Here is a 17490-nt window from a genome sequence, read left to right as displayed (position 1 = left end):
TTACAGTAGGATAAAAAGAAAGAAAGAAAAAGAAAGAAAGAAAAAGAAAGAAAAGAAAGAAAGAAAGAAAGAGTTTACCAATAACTAAAACAGACAGACAGACAGACAGACAAATAGCATGTCTAAATGGACAGACATATAAATAGAAAGAAAAAGTAAGAAAGAAAGGAAAAGAAAGAGAAAAAGACAAAAGAAAGAAGAAAAAAGGTATAAAAGAAAGAAAGAACAAAAGAAAGGAATAGAAAAGAAACAAAATGAATAACAAAAACTTACAGTAGGATAAGTAAGTAAGAAAAGAAGATAAGAAAAGGAAAGAAAGAATTGCATATGTACACAATTGAGACTAACATTTGTATCAACACATTTTACTTTCAAATTTTTGAAAAATCTGAATATATTTAATATAACAATATAAAATAATATAACATAATATAATAAAATATTATATAATATGATATAATATGATATATTATAATATATACACAGTAGTTAGGAATCCTGGTGGAATTTTTTTTTTTAACAAATATAATACAAAGTGCTAGCCTTACACTTAAAACAACACGACTAAAAACACTATAAAATAATAATAACAATAAAAAATAAACTCAGATTCAAGGTTTACACATTTGACAATTTCTTGGGCACTCTAAAACAGAGGTACAGTACGAAAATATAATTAAGGTGAAACAGCAGACCTGATGCTATAAAGCTCCCACATGCGCTAATGCTAGCTGCTTGCTAATACCAGATATACATAGATATACAGTGTATACACTCTATGGACAAAAGTATTAGGACATGATTTTGTTGTTGTTTGTTGGACAAAAGTATTCGGACACCGGCTCCATGAAGATTTACAAGGTTTAGAAGATGTGTTAGATCTTGGCTTCCTCCTCACCCTACATCAATACCTGAGTCTTGTCCCTGAATGAGCACAAATCTCTACTCTAATATCAAGCAGAACATCTTCCCAGAAGAAAGAATGTTACTATAACAGGAAGTTGGTACTCAATGTGAACTGGTTTGTTTACAATACACATATGAATCTTACAATTAGGTGTCTACACACTTTGTCCTATTGTTTTTGTCTATTTCGTTGCCCTAGGTATGAAGAGCTGTGTAACAAACCAGAGCTATAAGGTCTGATTAGGTTTTAGTTGTTCGTTATCTCGTAGACTGGTGTTCATTTCTGTGCTCAAGGTGGTGTCGGAACGTTTGTTGGCCTTTGACGACCGCTGGCGCCGGGTGCCAGTGCAGACGCATCGCAGCAAATTCTTGATGGTGGCCCACATCTCCTCGTCTTTGTAAGAGTATATGATTGGGTTCAAGACCGAGTTCAGAATGGCCAGGAGGAGAAACCAGTGCTTGAACGTCAACAAATTACATCGCTCGCATTTTAGGCCATCCAGGAGCAGCACAACAAGACCCGGTGTCCAACAGATCACAAAAACCCCTGCAGAAAAATACAAATAAATGTAGATTAGATCAGGAACATTCAAGTTATTCAACAAGTCAACAATATTCGTACAAATTCTTTATTTTTTATTTTATTTTTTTAAAAGAGCAATAGCATGGAAACACTCAATACTCAGTGTCCAAATTCCATAATTTCCCCATACTTTTCCAAAATGCATAGGAACCCTGTTGATTTTAATATTTAGTCTCATTTTAATATATAATGATCACAATTCTTAAATGAAGAAGAACTCTCTGGTTTAGTAGCTCTGGTTTTTCAATCGTTTCACACAAATTTAGTGCCATCACAAATATATATACAGTGGTGTGGAAAAGCGTTTCCTGATTTCTTATTTTTTTGCATGTTTGTCACACTTTAATGTTTTAGATCATCAAACTAATTTTAACATAGTAATAGAGAACACAAGTGAACACAACATGCAGTTTTTAAATGAAGGAAAACAAAATCCAAAACTACATGGCCCTGTGTGAAAAAGTGTTTGCCCCCGAAACCTAATAACTGGTTGGGCCACCCTTAGCAGCAACAACTGCAATCAAGCTTTTGCGATAACTTGCAATGAGTCTGTTACAGCGCTGTGGAGGAATTTTGCTCCACTCATCTATGCAGAATTGTTGAAATTCAGCCACATTAGAGGATTTTCGAGCATGAACTGCCTTTTTAAAGTCATGCCACAGCATCTCAATACGATTCAGGTCAGGACTTTGACTAGGCCACTCCAAAGTCTTCATTTTGGTTTTCTTCAGCCATTCAGAGGTGGACTTGCTGGTGTGTTTTGGATCGTTGTCCTGCTGCAGACCCCAGGTTCGCTTCAGCTTGAGGTCACAAACAGATGGCCAGACATTTGGATAAACAGCAGAATTCATGGTTCCATTTATTACAGCAAGTCCTTCAGGTACAGAAGCAGCAGAACAGCCCCAGACCATCACACTACCACCACCATATTTTACTGTTGGTATGATGTTCTTTTTCTGAAATGCGGTGTTACTTTTACGACAGAAGTAATGGGACACACACCTTCTAAAAAGTTAAACTTTTGTCTCGTTAGTCCACAGAGTATTTTCCCAAAAGTCTTGGGTATCATCAAGATGTTTTCTGGCAAAACTGAGACGAGCCTTAATGTTCTTTTTGCCCAGCAGCGGTTTTCATAAAGGAACTCATGGAGCCATGCAGACCATTGACCACTGATCTTAACTGAGGGAAGTGAGGCCTGCAGTTCTTTGGATGTTGTTGTGGGGTCTTTTGTGACCTCTTGGGTGAGTTGTCGCTGTGCTCTTGGGGTAATTTTGGGGCAGGCCACTCCTGGAAGGTTCTCCACTGTTCCATGTTTTTGCCATTTGTGAATAATGGCTCTCACTGTGGTTCACAAAGCTTTAGAAATGGCTTTTTAACCTTTTCCAGACTGAAAGATCTCAATTACTTTCTTTCTCATTTGTTTCTGAATTTCTTTGGATCTCGGCATGATATCTAGCTTTTGAGGATCTTTTGGTCTACTTCACTTTGTCAGGCAGGTCTACTTTCACACAGGGCCATGTAGTTTTGGATTTTGTTTTTGACTCAATAATAAAAACCTTCATTTAAAAACTGCATGTTGTGTTCACTTGTGTTCTCTTTTACTAATATTTAAATTAGTTTGATGATCTGAAACACTGAAGTATGACAAACATGCACAAAAAAATAAGAAATCAGAAATACACCCCACTGTATATAAAAATATAAGCAAACTGTTGAGAAGCAACCAGTTCCTCTCAGCCTGCCATCTGCAACTTGGAACAAAAACACAGGTCAGAAACAATATAGCGAACTGAATCAATAAGGCTTTATAAGTTGGGTGTACAAAGACAGCGACTAAACAAGTACATCACAGTTTGTTTGTAAAGCAGAGTCTCTTTATAAAGGGTGTGTGTGTGTATTTATGCGTGTGTGAGAGAGTGTGTTTAATTAAGCACTGCTAGCTCGTCCAAAATAGTAATCACCAGTCACAAATAAAGATTCTGATTAACCAGTTCCAGGTGTTTACATTCACCAGGTCTCCATATCTTTTTGGTTTCATTTAACTTTCACGCCCTTCAAAAAGCTTAGAAATCGTGTACTGTATATGAGTACAAAATAACCTTAGACACACTATGGAACACAGCAATGGATGTCATTGGCAGTGGAGAAAATGCAACATCGAGATAGTGGAATAATATTCTCTAGATGTCCAAACTGCTGAGTCACTGCCTATCTTGAAGCAACGGGTGAAGACCTACTGTTTCCTGAAACACTTAAACTAGCACTTTATTCCCTGTTTGTTTTGTCTTTGTTTATATTAACCCACCTGTAATGCTAATAATTTGCTTTTCACGCGGTTGCTATATCACAATAAAGTCGGATTGGCCAGAAGGCCAATCTCGTATAGCTTTAAGAATGTGAAATTTGGTCAACTGAGGAGAATGTACCTAACTCTTTGGTGTTTAGCGTGTAGAGGCTTGTACTCGGGAACAGCATGCTGCCGAAACAAAGAGGCAGGACGATTCAGGTTTTTCTTTTTTTTTTCAGACATATAAAGCAGATCTCCTCGAACTATTACCAAGTTTAACGAGCAATAATTGGCCTTTTTTAGCCCCAATTACCACACTATACACAACCACTCGCTAAACTGGAACGTTTCGCCCGTTAGCTTTACAAGCGTACCCACATCAAGAGGGGAATCCTCCGTGGTTAGCATCGCGCCACATGGAATTTAGCATCCCCTGTAATTTTATAATAAAATATCTGTAGAAAAAGGCGGGGAACGCATACGCTGTGCACATGTGGTGGTTTAGTTGAAGGCTTTTAGGCCTAATGTTTTCTGAATGGACCAAAAAAAAAAACTAACATTACTTTCCCATTGCTTCAAGAATGTGATACTTTCGGCTCAAATATTAATGCAAATTGCTTTCAAAATAGCCACCAGGGATGATCTGAAAAAGAGCTTCCGTTACCAGAGGGTTATCACGGTTTATCAAGGTTTATCATCAGAGCATTTCAGGAATGCTCAAACCTACTTATGCGTGCTAAGGAATGCTATAAGGAATGGAACACACAGAGATGGAAAACACCTCTAAAGGTTAATGATCAACTGTGGTGCTGCTGTGATGCAATACAATGCTTCACATAATACAACTTTTCTATAACAGCATGAATGCATTTGATTCCTCTTATATCGCACAGTGAATTGCCAAAACTTTGTAGTTATATATCCATGTATAGTCCATGAAGTCTCTGTTTTCACTTTTAATGAAGACTCCAAATTAATAAAAAACTTAACCTGCTTTGCCTTCCACTTTGGCCTTTAAACCTACTTACATAACTGCTAAAGTGCTTGTATAATAGAGGAGACAAATAAAGTCTCGTCTGTCTTTTACGCAAAGTGTCTTGTGATCTGTGCTGACGAGTCTTTTTCATAAAATATAGTCTCCATAATACTTAGGATATTATATATGCTAATATATGCTATATATACACACACACCCCAATTTTTTGGTGGCCACATAAATATAAATCCCTCCCAGGCTTAATCCAAGACATTAAAGTAAGTTAAAGAAAGAGATGATATACACTAAAGTATTGGGACACCTGGGATTCCAGTCATATGTGGTTCCTCCGCAAACTGTTAAAGGCACACATTTATATAAGATGTCTATGGATGTAGTAACATGAAATTTTCCTCTGAATTGAACTGAAGATACACTTAGTTAATGTGGCAAATGACCTTATCCAATCATTTTATTCATACAAATGAGCAGTTAAGGGGTTAAGGGCCTTGCTCTTGGGCCCTGCAGTTGCAGCTTAGTGGTGGTGGGATTTAAACTCAGGGCTTTCTGATCAGTAGAAGGCCTAATAATAGCAGGCCTGTTTTGTAGTGTATATATCCAAAACGACTTTCAATTATCTTGTTTATACAACCAAGCATTTAAGGGACTTGCTTAAGGGCCCAAATGTGCTGGGATTTGAACTCACAACCTTGCGATCAAATGTCCATGTGTCTATAAAGTGTAGGTTCAGATGATAGATTTATATTCATTTGTCATTTGTTGAATAATTCATTCACATGGATATTGTGATATACTCGAATAAACTCATACTGGAAAATACACAAATTAGTGTCTTATTGTTCGTTCTTTTTTTTCTTCTGAAGGCATGCCCTGACCTGTTTTTATACCTTATTAAAAAAAAGCAAAGCTATTCAAAATACACATTCCTCTAACCTTTGTGCCTTTAGTGCCATAAACGACAATTTAATAGTAATGGATACTCGAATGAGACAACTGGTTTTATCTCATGCATTACATAACTCGTCCTGCTTGAAACAGCAGAGCACGATCAAGCAACGAAATAACTACCTGAAAAAAAAAAACATTATGATCTCACGGCACTGAAGTAAGCCGTTTGAGGACGGTTTTTGTGGTACATGCTATTTAGTCTAATTGTCATGTCCAGACAGCAGGCACATTAAGCACCGTCTCGATGCAAAGTAATGATACACACACAAGAGTCATAGTCTAGGAATTTGTCCGTTTGTATCAGAGAAATCAAATATTCAGAGAAGCATTACTCCCTTACTCCTGACCTAGAAATTAAACGTCATTTCTGAAACCTACGAAAGCATGCAGTTTGAAGAAGCCTGCATGGCTGCTTGAACTAACCCCACCCAGGAGAAACAAAACGCACCAATCAGACGCAAGTGCCTGTAAGGCAATGCTTTAAAATTTTTTAAATAAAATAGAGAAGGATACAACTTTCTCTGAGTTTAAATGATGTGCACACATAATAATGGCTTTTGTCCTAAGCCTTAAATACAAACAAGCTGTTTCCAAGTAAATTAGTATAGTGTGTACAATGTAAATACTTTGGCAGCACATGGTAAACAATGAATATAATGAATGATGGATAAGCGGCGTTGAAATCCATCCGCACGCTAAAAAATAAAGGTCCACAATTTTCATATAGAAATTCCCCTATAAATCATATAATGGCTTTAAAATCAATTTAAAAAATACTGAACGGTTCTTTGGGGAACCCAAAATGGTTCTTCTATGAAAGCAATCCTGTGTGATCCTGAGTGGAGATAAGACAAAGTTCCAGAAGGACAACCGCCACTGCAGCCCTCCACCAGTCTGGGGTTAATGGCAGAGTGGAAAGACGGAAGCCTCTCCTGAATACACAACCCATGGAAGCCTGCTTGGAGTTTACCAACAGGCACCTGAAAGACTCTCAGACTGTGTGGAACAAGATTTTTTGGTCTGATGAAACTGAATCTAAACTGTTTGGCCTTAATTCTAGTCTGGAGGAAACCGGGCTCATCAGCTGTCCAAAACCATCCCAAAAGTGAAGCATGATGGTGGCAGCATCATGCTGTGGGGATGTTTTTAGCAGCAGGGACTTGGTCATGGTTTGTACAGAGTACAGAGATATCCCTAAAAAACCCTACACACAGGCAAGACAACACAGGAGTGGATTCAGAACAACCCTTTAGGGAATGTCTAATAGTGGCCCAGCCAGAGTCCTAACTTGAACCCTACTGAACATCTCTGGGGAGACCTGAAAGTGTCTGCAAATCGACGCTCTCCATCCAACCAACACCAGCATGAGAGGATTTGCAATGAAGAATGGCAGAAAATCCCCTTAATCCAGGTGTGCAAAGCTTGTTGCTTCAAACACAAAAAGACTCAAGGCTGTAATTGCTGCCAAAGGTGCTTCAACTAAGTACTGAGTAAAGATTATGAATACTTACATACATGTGATATGAGTTTTTTGTCTCTTCTCAAATCCATAACCACACAAAAACTGCATTACGGGTCGCATGGAGTTGCGGGGGTGTGGCTGGATTTTAAATGTGTTTTTAAACGTGGTCACGCAACGGCGGCAAAATGTGGTCGTGCATGTTTTTACGAACGTGCCAGGACTCGGGTTTATGGCTGAGCAGACCGTACAGATGATTTTCGATAAGACCCGGGACAAACAAGATGTATTCGGGTTTACCCTTAAGCTGTAGGACCACCTCATCAACTTTTTCAGACCTTTGATTAGTTGGTGTTTGTCTGTATTTTTTTCATTCTTACAACTCCATACAGTTTGAATGTCAACATTGCGTCGCATCGTAATAGGGTTGAATCGAATCGTATCGCAACTGTAGCTGATCGATATGTATCTTTAGTGCATCGTTTCGTTGGCTATGCATCGAGGTGCAAATCGCATCTGCCTCAGTTCTGAATTTTCCCCTGAGCATTTTACCAAATGTTTACCAGAGAAATTCCCCAGAAGTTGCTTATTATTTTGTTTTTGATTATTTCCTGCATATTAAACCAATTTCCATGGTATTTCAATGGCGGTCCTTATGATTTTGACCTTCTGAAGTGTAATTTTTGACACTTAGGACAACTGAGGGACTCGTACATGGTTATTGTAAATTCACTGAATCTAAAAAAGGGCAACACGCTTGTATAAAAGGTTGGGGGGATTTTTTTACAGTTCTTCTCAGTTGCTTTTGGAGCATTTCTCAAATCATGCTTAATATTCGCAAACCAGTACGTGCGTTCTCAAAACATTTGCCATGTTTTGCTCTGTCGCCATTTGAAGGTTCACTAGATTCACCTTTGACCTGTTTTAGACAACTAGTTAATCATTGGTTGATCTGATGCCTCTCACTCATCTTCATTAGTGAAATTCAAGATTCATCTGCACAATTTATCAATTCAAGACACATTCACAAACAAATTTAAGGTTGACAGATTCTGACAACTGGTTTAACTATTTTGCATTCAATGACTTATGCCATGAACTGATCCTGAGATGTTTTGGGGGTTAAGACTATTCAGGTAAAACAAGTACAATATATTTTGATTAGCATGCTGATAATGTAGGAAACATCAATTATACCCAATCAAATAAATGAATGTACAAAAACATTCACAATTTGATCAATGCAACAACAAATGCTTTAAGGATGAACTGGCCATGTAGACGTAACGTAATATAGCAGTACTATCCAGATCCCACTAAGCCAAGCAGAATACCTGCTAAAATCCACCTCATACAGGTCATGTGACCTAAAAAGACCAAAGAAACGAGACCTACCCAAGACCGTCATCACCGTTTTGATAAGCTTGATCGGTGTCTTCTTGCGCTTCAAAGATCCAGTGGCGTGGCTGTTTAGGAGAGTCGTTTTCTTCCTCACGTATGCATATATCCTTATGTATATGGCTACCATTATGAGGAAAACCACCAGATTGAACACAGACCAAAAGATCAGGTAGCTCCTGCTGAAGATTGGCGCCAACATCGAGCACTGTTCAATACTACAGATGCAGTTCCATCCGAGGTTTGGCACTGCACCCATGAAGACCGAGATGCCCCAAACCAGAGCGATCAACAGGGTCACTCTGCGCTTCGTAAGGTTGCTGTGCACTTTCCAGTTCATGACGGAGATGTAGCGCTCCAGAGCGATCACCAGCAGGTTGGCGAGGGACGCCGAGAGACTCGTGTCCAACAAACCCTGGCGGAGAAAGTACTGCTGGAGGGTCAGGGTGTGGGACACGGAGCCCGTATTGAACATGAGGTACACGTACGCAATCCCGGCCAGAAAATCCGAGGCAGCAAGGTTGGCCACCAGGTAATAGAACGGGTAGTGAAAGCGGTTGTTGGTGATCACAGCGGTGATGACCATAACGTTGGCCACTAGGATGAACAAGCAGAAGATGCAGCCTACGACCCGAAGTGCAATGAGATGTCCGAACTCCCAGGTTTCACTTTTCTGGTTGCTTATGTTGTAGAAGAAACCCATCTGCTTATCATAGTGGCAGTGGTTCTGACTGGACATCTTGGGCAGAGGAAGAATGCTCTGGAAGAAAACAAGACAACAAATGAAGACATGTCCAACCAAAGAAGTGGAACAGGCATGGTGAGAATTGTATTAACCGATACGAATAAAGTTGGACCAAACGTAAACAATCGATGATGTTAATGAGATTCAAAAATGCAAACAGAAAGCTTGACTTTAGAAAAAGGTTTTCATTTGTTACGCCACAACAACTCGGACAACTGATTTGGTGCATTTCATGGCATTTCCTTTTGATTGTTTATGATTTAACCGGAACCAACAAAATAAATACTGTGGCCTATATGCAAATTATAATCCAGATTTTGAGAAAGAAAGAAAGAAAGAAAGAAAGAAAGAAAGAAAGAAAGAAAGAAAGAAAGACCCATTAAAAGCAAGCAAACAAGAAAGAAAGAAAGAAAGAAAGAAAGAAAGAAAGAAAGAAAGACTCATTAAAAGTAAGCAAACAAGAAAGAAAGAAAGAAAGAAAGAAAGAAAGAAAGAAAGAAAGACCCATTAAAAGCAAGCAAGAAATAAAGGACAGCCACAGAAAGAAAGAGCAAGTAAAAGCAAGCAAACAAGAAAGAAAGATAGAAAGAAAGATAGATAGATAGATAGATAGATAGATAGATAGATAGATAGATAGATAGATAGATAGATAGAAAGAAAGAAAGAAAGAAAGAAAGAAAGAAAGAAAGAAATTCACAATAAGAAAGAAACATTGAATGAAAGAAACGTTACAAGAAAGTGAAGAAACCTTTAAAGAAGGAAAGATACAAAACATAAAAGAAAGAAAGAAAGAAAGAAAGAAAGAAAGAAAGAAAGAAAGAAAGAAAGAAAGAAAGAAAGAAAGAAAGTAGACAGCCACAGAAAGACCCATTAAAAGCAATCAAGAAAGAAAGAATCCAAGCAAGCAAGAAAGAAAGAAAGAAAGAAAGCTTGTTAGTTAAATTCGTTGAAATAAACTATTTTTTGCCTGTCCAATTGTCACAGAATTTTCTGGGACTAATTGAAAATAAATTGTTAATAAAAATAAGTTGTGTCGGTCTGCCCATGTAATTGTGTGTGTGTGTGTGTGTGTGTGTGTGTGTGTGTGTGTGTGTGTGTGTGTGTGTGTGTAAGGTGTGCGAGTGCGCGCGCGCGTTCGTGTCCGATCCAAATTTCGATGCAGGTCCCGATACTTACCTGTACTACATGCGAAACCCCGACCAGACACACTGATCTGTCGCAATGAGGTTGTGAATCTCTTCACTCATCCAGTCCACACGAGTTTCTCCTTCCGTTTTCCGTCCAGCATTCACTCACTCAGTCTCTCTCTCTCTCTCTGTCTGTGTGTGTGTGTGCAATGAACTCAATAGAGGGCCGGTGAAAGCGCTGAGTGTAGGGTTGGGCGGTGACGTTGTGTATGTATGTATGTGTGTGTGTGTGTGTGTGTGTGTGTGTGTGTGTGTGTGTGTGTGTGTGTGTGTGTGTGTGTGTGTGTGAAAGAGAAAGACGCTCCTAGTCTATCGCTCTTCTGCCTTTAAAAGCACTCATCTGGAACTTGAACTTCTTTCAGATAACTTCATCTCATTCTTTGACCACACACACACACACACACACACACCTCATCTCCAGATGAAAGAGTTTCAGTCTTAGATAAAATCTGCAGTATGTAACATTTGAAAAAAACATTTAGAATTATTGATCTGTTTATTAACCAATAATATATAAATAAAATAAATAAATAATTCACTGGGTTGAATCAAAGGAGATAAAAATACTAGATAGATAGATAGATAGATAGATAGATAGATAGATAGATAGATAGATAGATAGATAGATAGATAGATAGATAGATAGATCTGTCCATATAGTACACCAGACTTGATAAAATAGGCACCAGACTTCTTCTGAGGAACTAAATGTGGAATGCGATGAACAATAAGCCCATATAAATCTTATGGTCAGGTGTCCACAAACTTTTGTTTGTCTACATAGCATTCGCTTGCAGTTTTGGGTCTCCTTGTTCAAAAAGGAAAGTTAAATTTTACCGCATTCAAAGGCCTCCTGCACAATCGTGTTTCCAGAACATATGGCTGAAAAGTCATGAGTTCCAAAAAAATTTATTTTGTCTGTTCATTTACGAACTTTGCCTCGCTACATACAAAACATAAGACCATTGGTCCGATCTGGAAATGCATTCCGAATGCCATTCGTCTTTGCATTTCCTTTTGCAATCAATTAAGCGTAGATGGTGCAATGGCCTTTTGGTTTCCAGAAGAGATGTTTTTAAATCCTCATGTTCTAGGATTTTCCCACATGAGAGTCTCTAGAGTTTACACAGAATGGGGGAATGAGAAAACAACAAACATCCTTCCGTTTCGCAGGTTGAATCGCCTTGTAAACGAGGGACGTCAGCATGGCTGCTTGGGTAGATAAAATCAAGTCAGGAGGCTTTTAACCTAAATGACAAAACAAACAGGAATTTCCTGCCAAATAGAAGCAAAATTTTATCCTTATATACATGACTGAGATTTTAAAAAATGAGAACTTGATGTTTTGGGAAACATTGTAAGCAGCATTCATAATTGTTCGCTCTTTCTTTCTTACCATCAAGCAAAAATTTCCATGGACAAAGTTCTGCATACAGACAGAAATGCAAGATAAAGCCTAACCTCCATGGGATAAACCTAATAAAATCTTAGCTAAAAGCTCCACACTGTGTAACATCACTCACTTCATAGTGACCACAAGGTTTTTCTCAGATGCTTTGGAGCGTTTCTTAGCTCATAAATGAAATTGTCCAAACTACAGTTGTTTATGTTCATGCTGATCCAAATATATTATATTGGTTTCATCTGAATCATTTTTATTCCTGCGTTCTGCAAACAACACTGACCTGCAAAATCCACACTCAGGCTGAAAAACCTGAATAAGCAAAACAAAGCTATGCGATCATAAAGCCACGCTTTAGATAAAACAGAGTGTGTTTAAGTGCAGAGTTGGGAGGCAGGTCATGGTTCATGTGAACGCTCGAAGGAAAACTCTCCCTGTCGGCACAATGAAAACGACCTCTCTTCTTTTATATTATGCTCATTTTTGGTATTTTCATTATTGCAGGACATGCGAAAATGAACCTGCTGTTTTAGAATAAAAAAGTTAATCCTTATTTAATTAAAGCTTAAAAGTATCTTTTGAAATTGTTCAGTTCTTTGTAAAATATAAAAAATATATAAATAGTGTGGTTGACAGACAGACAGACAGACAGACAGACAGACAGACAGATAGATAGATAGCTTGTTTAAATGGATAGACAGACAGACAGACAGACAGACAGACAGACAGACAGACAGACAGATAGATAGATAGATAGATAGATAGATAGATAGATAGATAGATAGATAGATAGATTGTCTAAATGGACAGAGAGACAGAGAGACAGACAGAGAGACAGACAGAGAGACAGACAGATATAGATAGATAGATAGATAGATAGATAGATGATAGATAGATAGATAGATAGATAGATAGATAGATAGATAGATAGATAGATAGATAGATAGCTTGTCTTAATGGATAGATAGACAGCCTGTCTAGACAGACAGAGAGACAGACAGACAGACAGACAGCTAGACAGCTAGATAGATAGATAGATAGATAGATAGATAGATAGATAGATAGATAGATAGATAGATAGATAGATAGATAGATAGATAGATAGATAGAAAATAAGAGATTTGGGATAGACTAAATTGCTAAAAGAAAACAAGAAAAGAAAAAAGAAATGTAAGTATAATCTTCCACAGAAAAAGCACCTGGCTTTTGCTAAATGATGAAGTGAAAATGCTGTTTTTTTTTCAGGGATGCTTAAACGGGTCATTATGGAACTAATGCAGACTGTTTTTACTCTAAGATCATCTCACTCACAAGCTCATACACTTGCCATGTTGCCTTCATCCTTAATGCATTTCCTCTAACTGGCAATAATTAAGATGAATTATCCATTTTTCTTCATATTTCTTTGCTATCTGACCCAGCAAATCTTTTTCCTCATTAACCTTTATGATATTGCATTTCTCTTCATGGATGTTACTGACCGTCTCCTTCGTTCAGCTAATGAGAGTTTTGTTCTCGTTCGTGAAACGAACGTGCATAATGGGGTAGACGTGCAGTGTACACATTATAAGGGATGCATTTGCAATAGAGCAAAAGATCCATTGGCAGATTTTGCCACTGAAATAATGCCTGTGCCTGAGTGGATTTAGATTTGACCTTTAACTTTTGAATGAGCCAATCATAAATAAAGCTTTTTTCAAAAAGAAAACTCTAGGTTTCCTAAAGCTGTCTCTTTAATCAAACACAACCGTGATTTGACTATCTAACGTCATTGGATCCAATGGTTAGAGAGTAAGATTTTTTTTCGCAGTTTTTTCATTCCACAAACAATTGATGTGGTTGCAGATATGCTTACAGCAGATATGCAGACATGAACCATTTATAGGTTTGCGTATTCTTTCTCGTAGCATTTACACAATTTGCCTTTCCACGGAAAACCCGGGGTCATTTTATGAGGTTATATCGATGCATCTGCTAGAGACGATGTATGCGGGCGGTGTGGCAGTGGTTGCAGTGAATTGTGTTAATTTGGTTTCTTAATTTAATAATGCCATTCATTCTTACTGTATGAGATTCCTGTCTGTGATGTAGCGCTCTGTTCTAATGAAGTCATAATAATGGTATTAAGAGGTGGATTGTTTCGGTTGGGACATCACTGAAAGCCTGGGTGGGAAATGCAAAGCTGACACCTGCTATACCCTTTATATAGGTACATACAAGGAAGAGACTAGTTTTGTAACATGCCAAAAAATGACTGCACGCACAGTCACAGGGAGCACCGACCTTCATAAGTCAATGTGCTACTGAACATCGTCCTGTGTACATCGGGAGCCATGCAACTGGTGCTATTCTGACCACATGCATTGCCACATCTGCTATTCAGACCACATGCGCACCCCGTCAACGAGCTCTCTTCAAACATAGGTTTCCCACCCACGTACTTGCCAGATTTGGCTCCTGCAAACGGTGGAAGTGCCATATTGCTGTTCAAGAGCACTGTTTTGAAGGTGATAGCGTGTAAACATAGATAAACAGAGTCTTGAAAAACAAAGCTAGTCTCGGTATCAACTTCTTGATACCACCACATGGTACATGGTAGTCTTTTGAAACCATTTAATGACAATCTGTAAATTTGGTGACATCAAACACTTTGGTTAACAAATTTGAGGAGTAAATAGTACAAACAAAGATTACAGTTGGAAACATATTAGTACCTTCTGGTGTGAGGGACCAAGGTATTGTAACTAACTCTTAGAAAAGAGTTAGTAAGGTAATCCTTTTGAGCTCCATTTTGTTTGGTCTCTTCCGCCCTATATGGTATAGTCCTTTAACTCCGCCCCCATACGGTATAGTCTTTTAACCCCGCCCCCATACGGTATAATCCTTTGACTCTGCCCCCACTAGTTAGTGTGACGCACACCATGGTAAAGGAAAGTCATGTCGCTTAAATGCTCTGAAATCGTACAAGGTTCTTCAGGAAAGTAAGGGATAATTAAGCACCTAGCTGGAACGGGAACAAGCTCTTACGGTGTTTCACTAAGAAAAGATTTCTCATCAAGGAAAGGTAGATTTTGTGTTTCCCAAGGAAAGGCTGACGGCTGAACACAAAATAAAGGCTTTTTGAAACATCAGTACGCTTCACCATTGTCTGGCTGGGGGTTAGCTACAGGTATCATTATATTTGGATTTTGAGAAATTCTAGGGGTGTAAAAAGGTGGTCCATGAATTATTTTTGTTTGGATTTGGCCTTATCATAAACCGGTTGTAGAGTTCTGACAAAAAGCTAGATTCAACTTTTCAAAATCTCCTGGTATTTGATTAACAAGTTTGGGTGAACACATCCCCATTTCATAACTTATCCTCCATCATGCTTTACATTGAATATCCGGTTCCGTCCTGTGCCTTTTTTTTAAACCACCTTCAGTGCCTAGAGGACTAAAGAATAGATGAGGGAAACACGCTACGTAAAAGTTAACACGCTGCGTGAAAGTTAACCAGACTTGTGAGTGATGACCTCAAACTGGAATGAGTATGAATAAAACAAGGAAATACTAAGTGACTAAGTGAATTCTTGTTGAAAGCTAGACTGGCTAGATGTTTGCAATTTAATGTAATATGATAGCTCCAGAATTCACACTACACACCTTTCACTTTTCACATGGTAAATAGTGAACCAGAAAGACTGCACAACCGGGTGAGATCTCCCCATTGTGTCTCATCTTGTCACAGGGTGGCAGTTTCCACTCCCTTGCCATTAGGGAACTCCCATGCCATTAGGTAAAACTTCAAGCCCTGAGGCTTATGAGCTTCACAGGCACAATTGTAAACGACTATACATTTACATTTATGGCATTCAGGGATTTATAGAACCAAGCAATTGAGGGTTAAGGGCCTTGCTCAAGGGCCCAGTAGGAGCAAATATATTATATACATAAACAGAGAGAAAAGGTACTGTAGTCCATTACCAGTGGAACACAGTAATGAAGTAAATGTAATTCGTTATTATACTTAAATAGCTTGAACATGAACGAACATCCTGTTTATCAGGGTTTGATCATTTCCTGAGACACTTACTTCCATTTCTTTCACCTCGACAGTTCTCATTTGCACCACAGGTTCTGCTTTTACTTGTCTCAGTACATAACACACTTGTGTAAGGTAGTTTCTTGGGCACTGAAGTTTCGAATGGCCCTCATGACCACACAACATACAAACAAATTGTCTCCTAGAGCTCTTTTAGGTTGCCTTACTGGACCTTTGGATGCGACGGCATATTGTTCGTTCATTCATTCAATCAAATACCATAAAAAAGAAACTGTTTTTTTTTTTTAAACCTAATTTATCTTTACATCTTTACCAGAGCGCCAATCATTCTGGAGCTCAAGATAAATGCTATCTTGTATATTATATTATCAACAATATTTAACTTTCTAAGAAATGTAAATGTTTGAACAGGAAGTGAAAGCTTTCATTCCAAAAGTACCTTTTTTTTTTCTTTTTTTATATCATGAAGCGAAAATCTTTGCCAAAGTATCCTGAGCAGTTTGGAAGCCTGGAGTTTTTTTTTTATTATTATTATTTTTATGATAAGATCAAAGTGCTATGAAGTACATTGAGTTCATTTTTTTTTTTTTTGAACGGTGATTCGAAAACATGTTTGCAAGTGCGTTTCCTTCCTGGATTACACAAGTGTGAATACTTGTGAGCAACACGAGTGACAATAAGAATGGCAATAAAAGCTACTTGACTTCACTTGATCATTTAGATTCTATTAAAAAACCTACACAGGGCATGTCAAAAGACTGAAAACATCTAGTTTAGGGGTCACCAACCTTTTTGAAACTGAGAGCTACTTCTTGGGTACCGATTAATGTGAAGAGCTACCAGTTTAATACACACTTCTGAAATAACAAATTTGCTCAATTTACCTCTAATTATATGTTATTCTTAATAATGATATTAATTTATATCTAGTCATTTATATTTTGTCATTTTCAAGTTCACACCAATGCAAGTGTGATTTAAAAAAGAATGGCAACAAAAATAATTAGATGCCGCTCACTGGTAAGTGGTGCTATGGTGAGCTATTTTTAGAAAGGCCCATGGGTGACTCATGTGGTCCTTGTGGGCAACCTGTTGGTGTTGACCCCTGATCTAGAAAGATACAACTACCAAATCGTGAAATCTGGAGAGTGTTGTGCACGTGCCACCATCTTGGTTTAACTACTCTTTCATGGTCTTTGAGATTAATTTTGCTTCTATGCAACAATCAAAGTCATATGAAGGTATGAAGATTTACTTGTCCAGATCTTCCACTTTATTTTCATTCAAATATCCTCCCATGAATACCAGCTTTACACACTCTCAGCATCTGGAAAGGTTGTTTCTCTAAACATTCATACTTTGCCACGCCTCTTGGAAAAACCCTGCTAAAGATGTTCTTTGCTAGTTGAAGATTTCTTAATTGTGATCCAGTTCATCCCAGAGCAGTTTATTAGGATTTAGGTGCAGCGACTGGGTAGGCTGTTTATCATAGATAACACACCAGCCATTTGTTTGCTGGACAAATAACACAGAG

General features: G+C 38.1%; 1 protein-coding gene across 1 annotated transcript; it reads right to left on the bottom strand.

Annotated features, from left to right (window-relative positions):
- Positions 1 to 496: 496 nt before the first annotated feature.
- Positions 497 to 10695, bottom strand: lpar3 (lysophosphatidic acid receptor 3). The gene is made up of 3 exons (XM_046856776.1): positions 10500 to 10695; positions 8576 to 9338; positions 497 to 1453 (listed from the first exon to the last, which is right to left on the bottom strand). The coding sequence occupies exons 2-3, from the start codon at positions 9315 to 9317 to the stop codon at positions 1134 to 1136; spliced, it is 1062 nt and encodes a 353-aa protein (XP_046712732.1). The 5' UTR covers positions 9318 to 9338; positions 10500 to 10695; the 3' UTR covers positions 497 to 1133.
- Positions 10696 to 17490: the final 6795 nt, after the last annotated feature.

The sequence above is a fragment of the Silurus meridionalis genome, chromosome 9 (genome assembly GCF_014805685.1).
Source record: "Silurus meridionalis isolate SWU-2019-XX chromosome 9, ASM1480568v1, whole genome shotgun sequence".
Taxonomy (NCBI): domain Eukaryota; kingdom Metazoa; phylum Chordata; class Actinopteri; order Siluriformes; family Siluridae; genus Silurus; species Silurus meridionalis.
The sequence above is the reverse complement of the archived record's forward strand: the minus strand, read 5'-3'. Positions and strand labels throughout refer to the sequence as shown.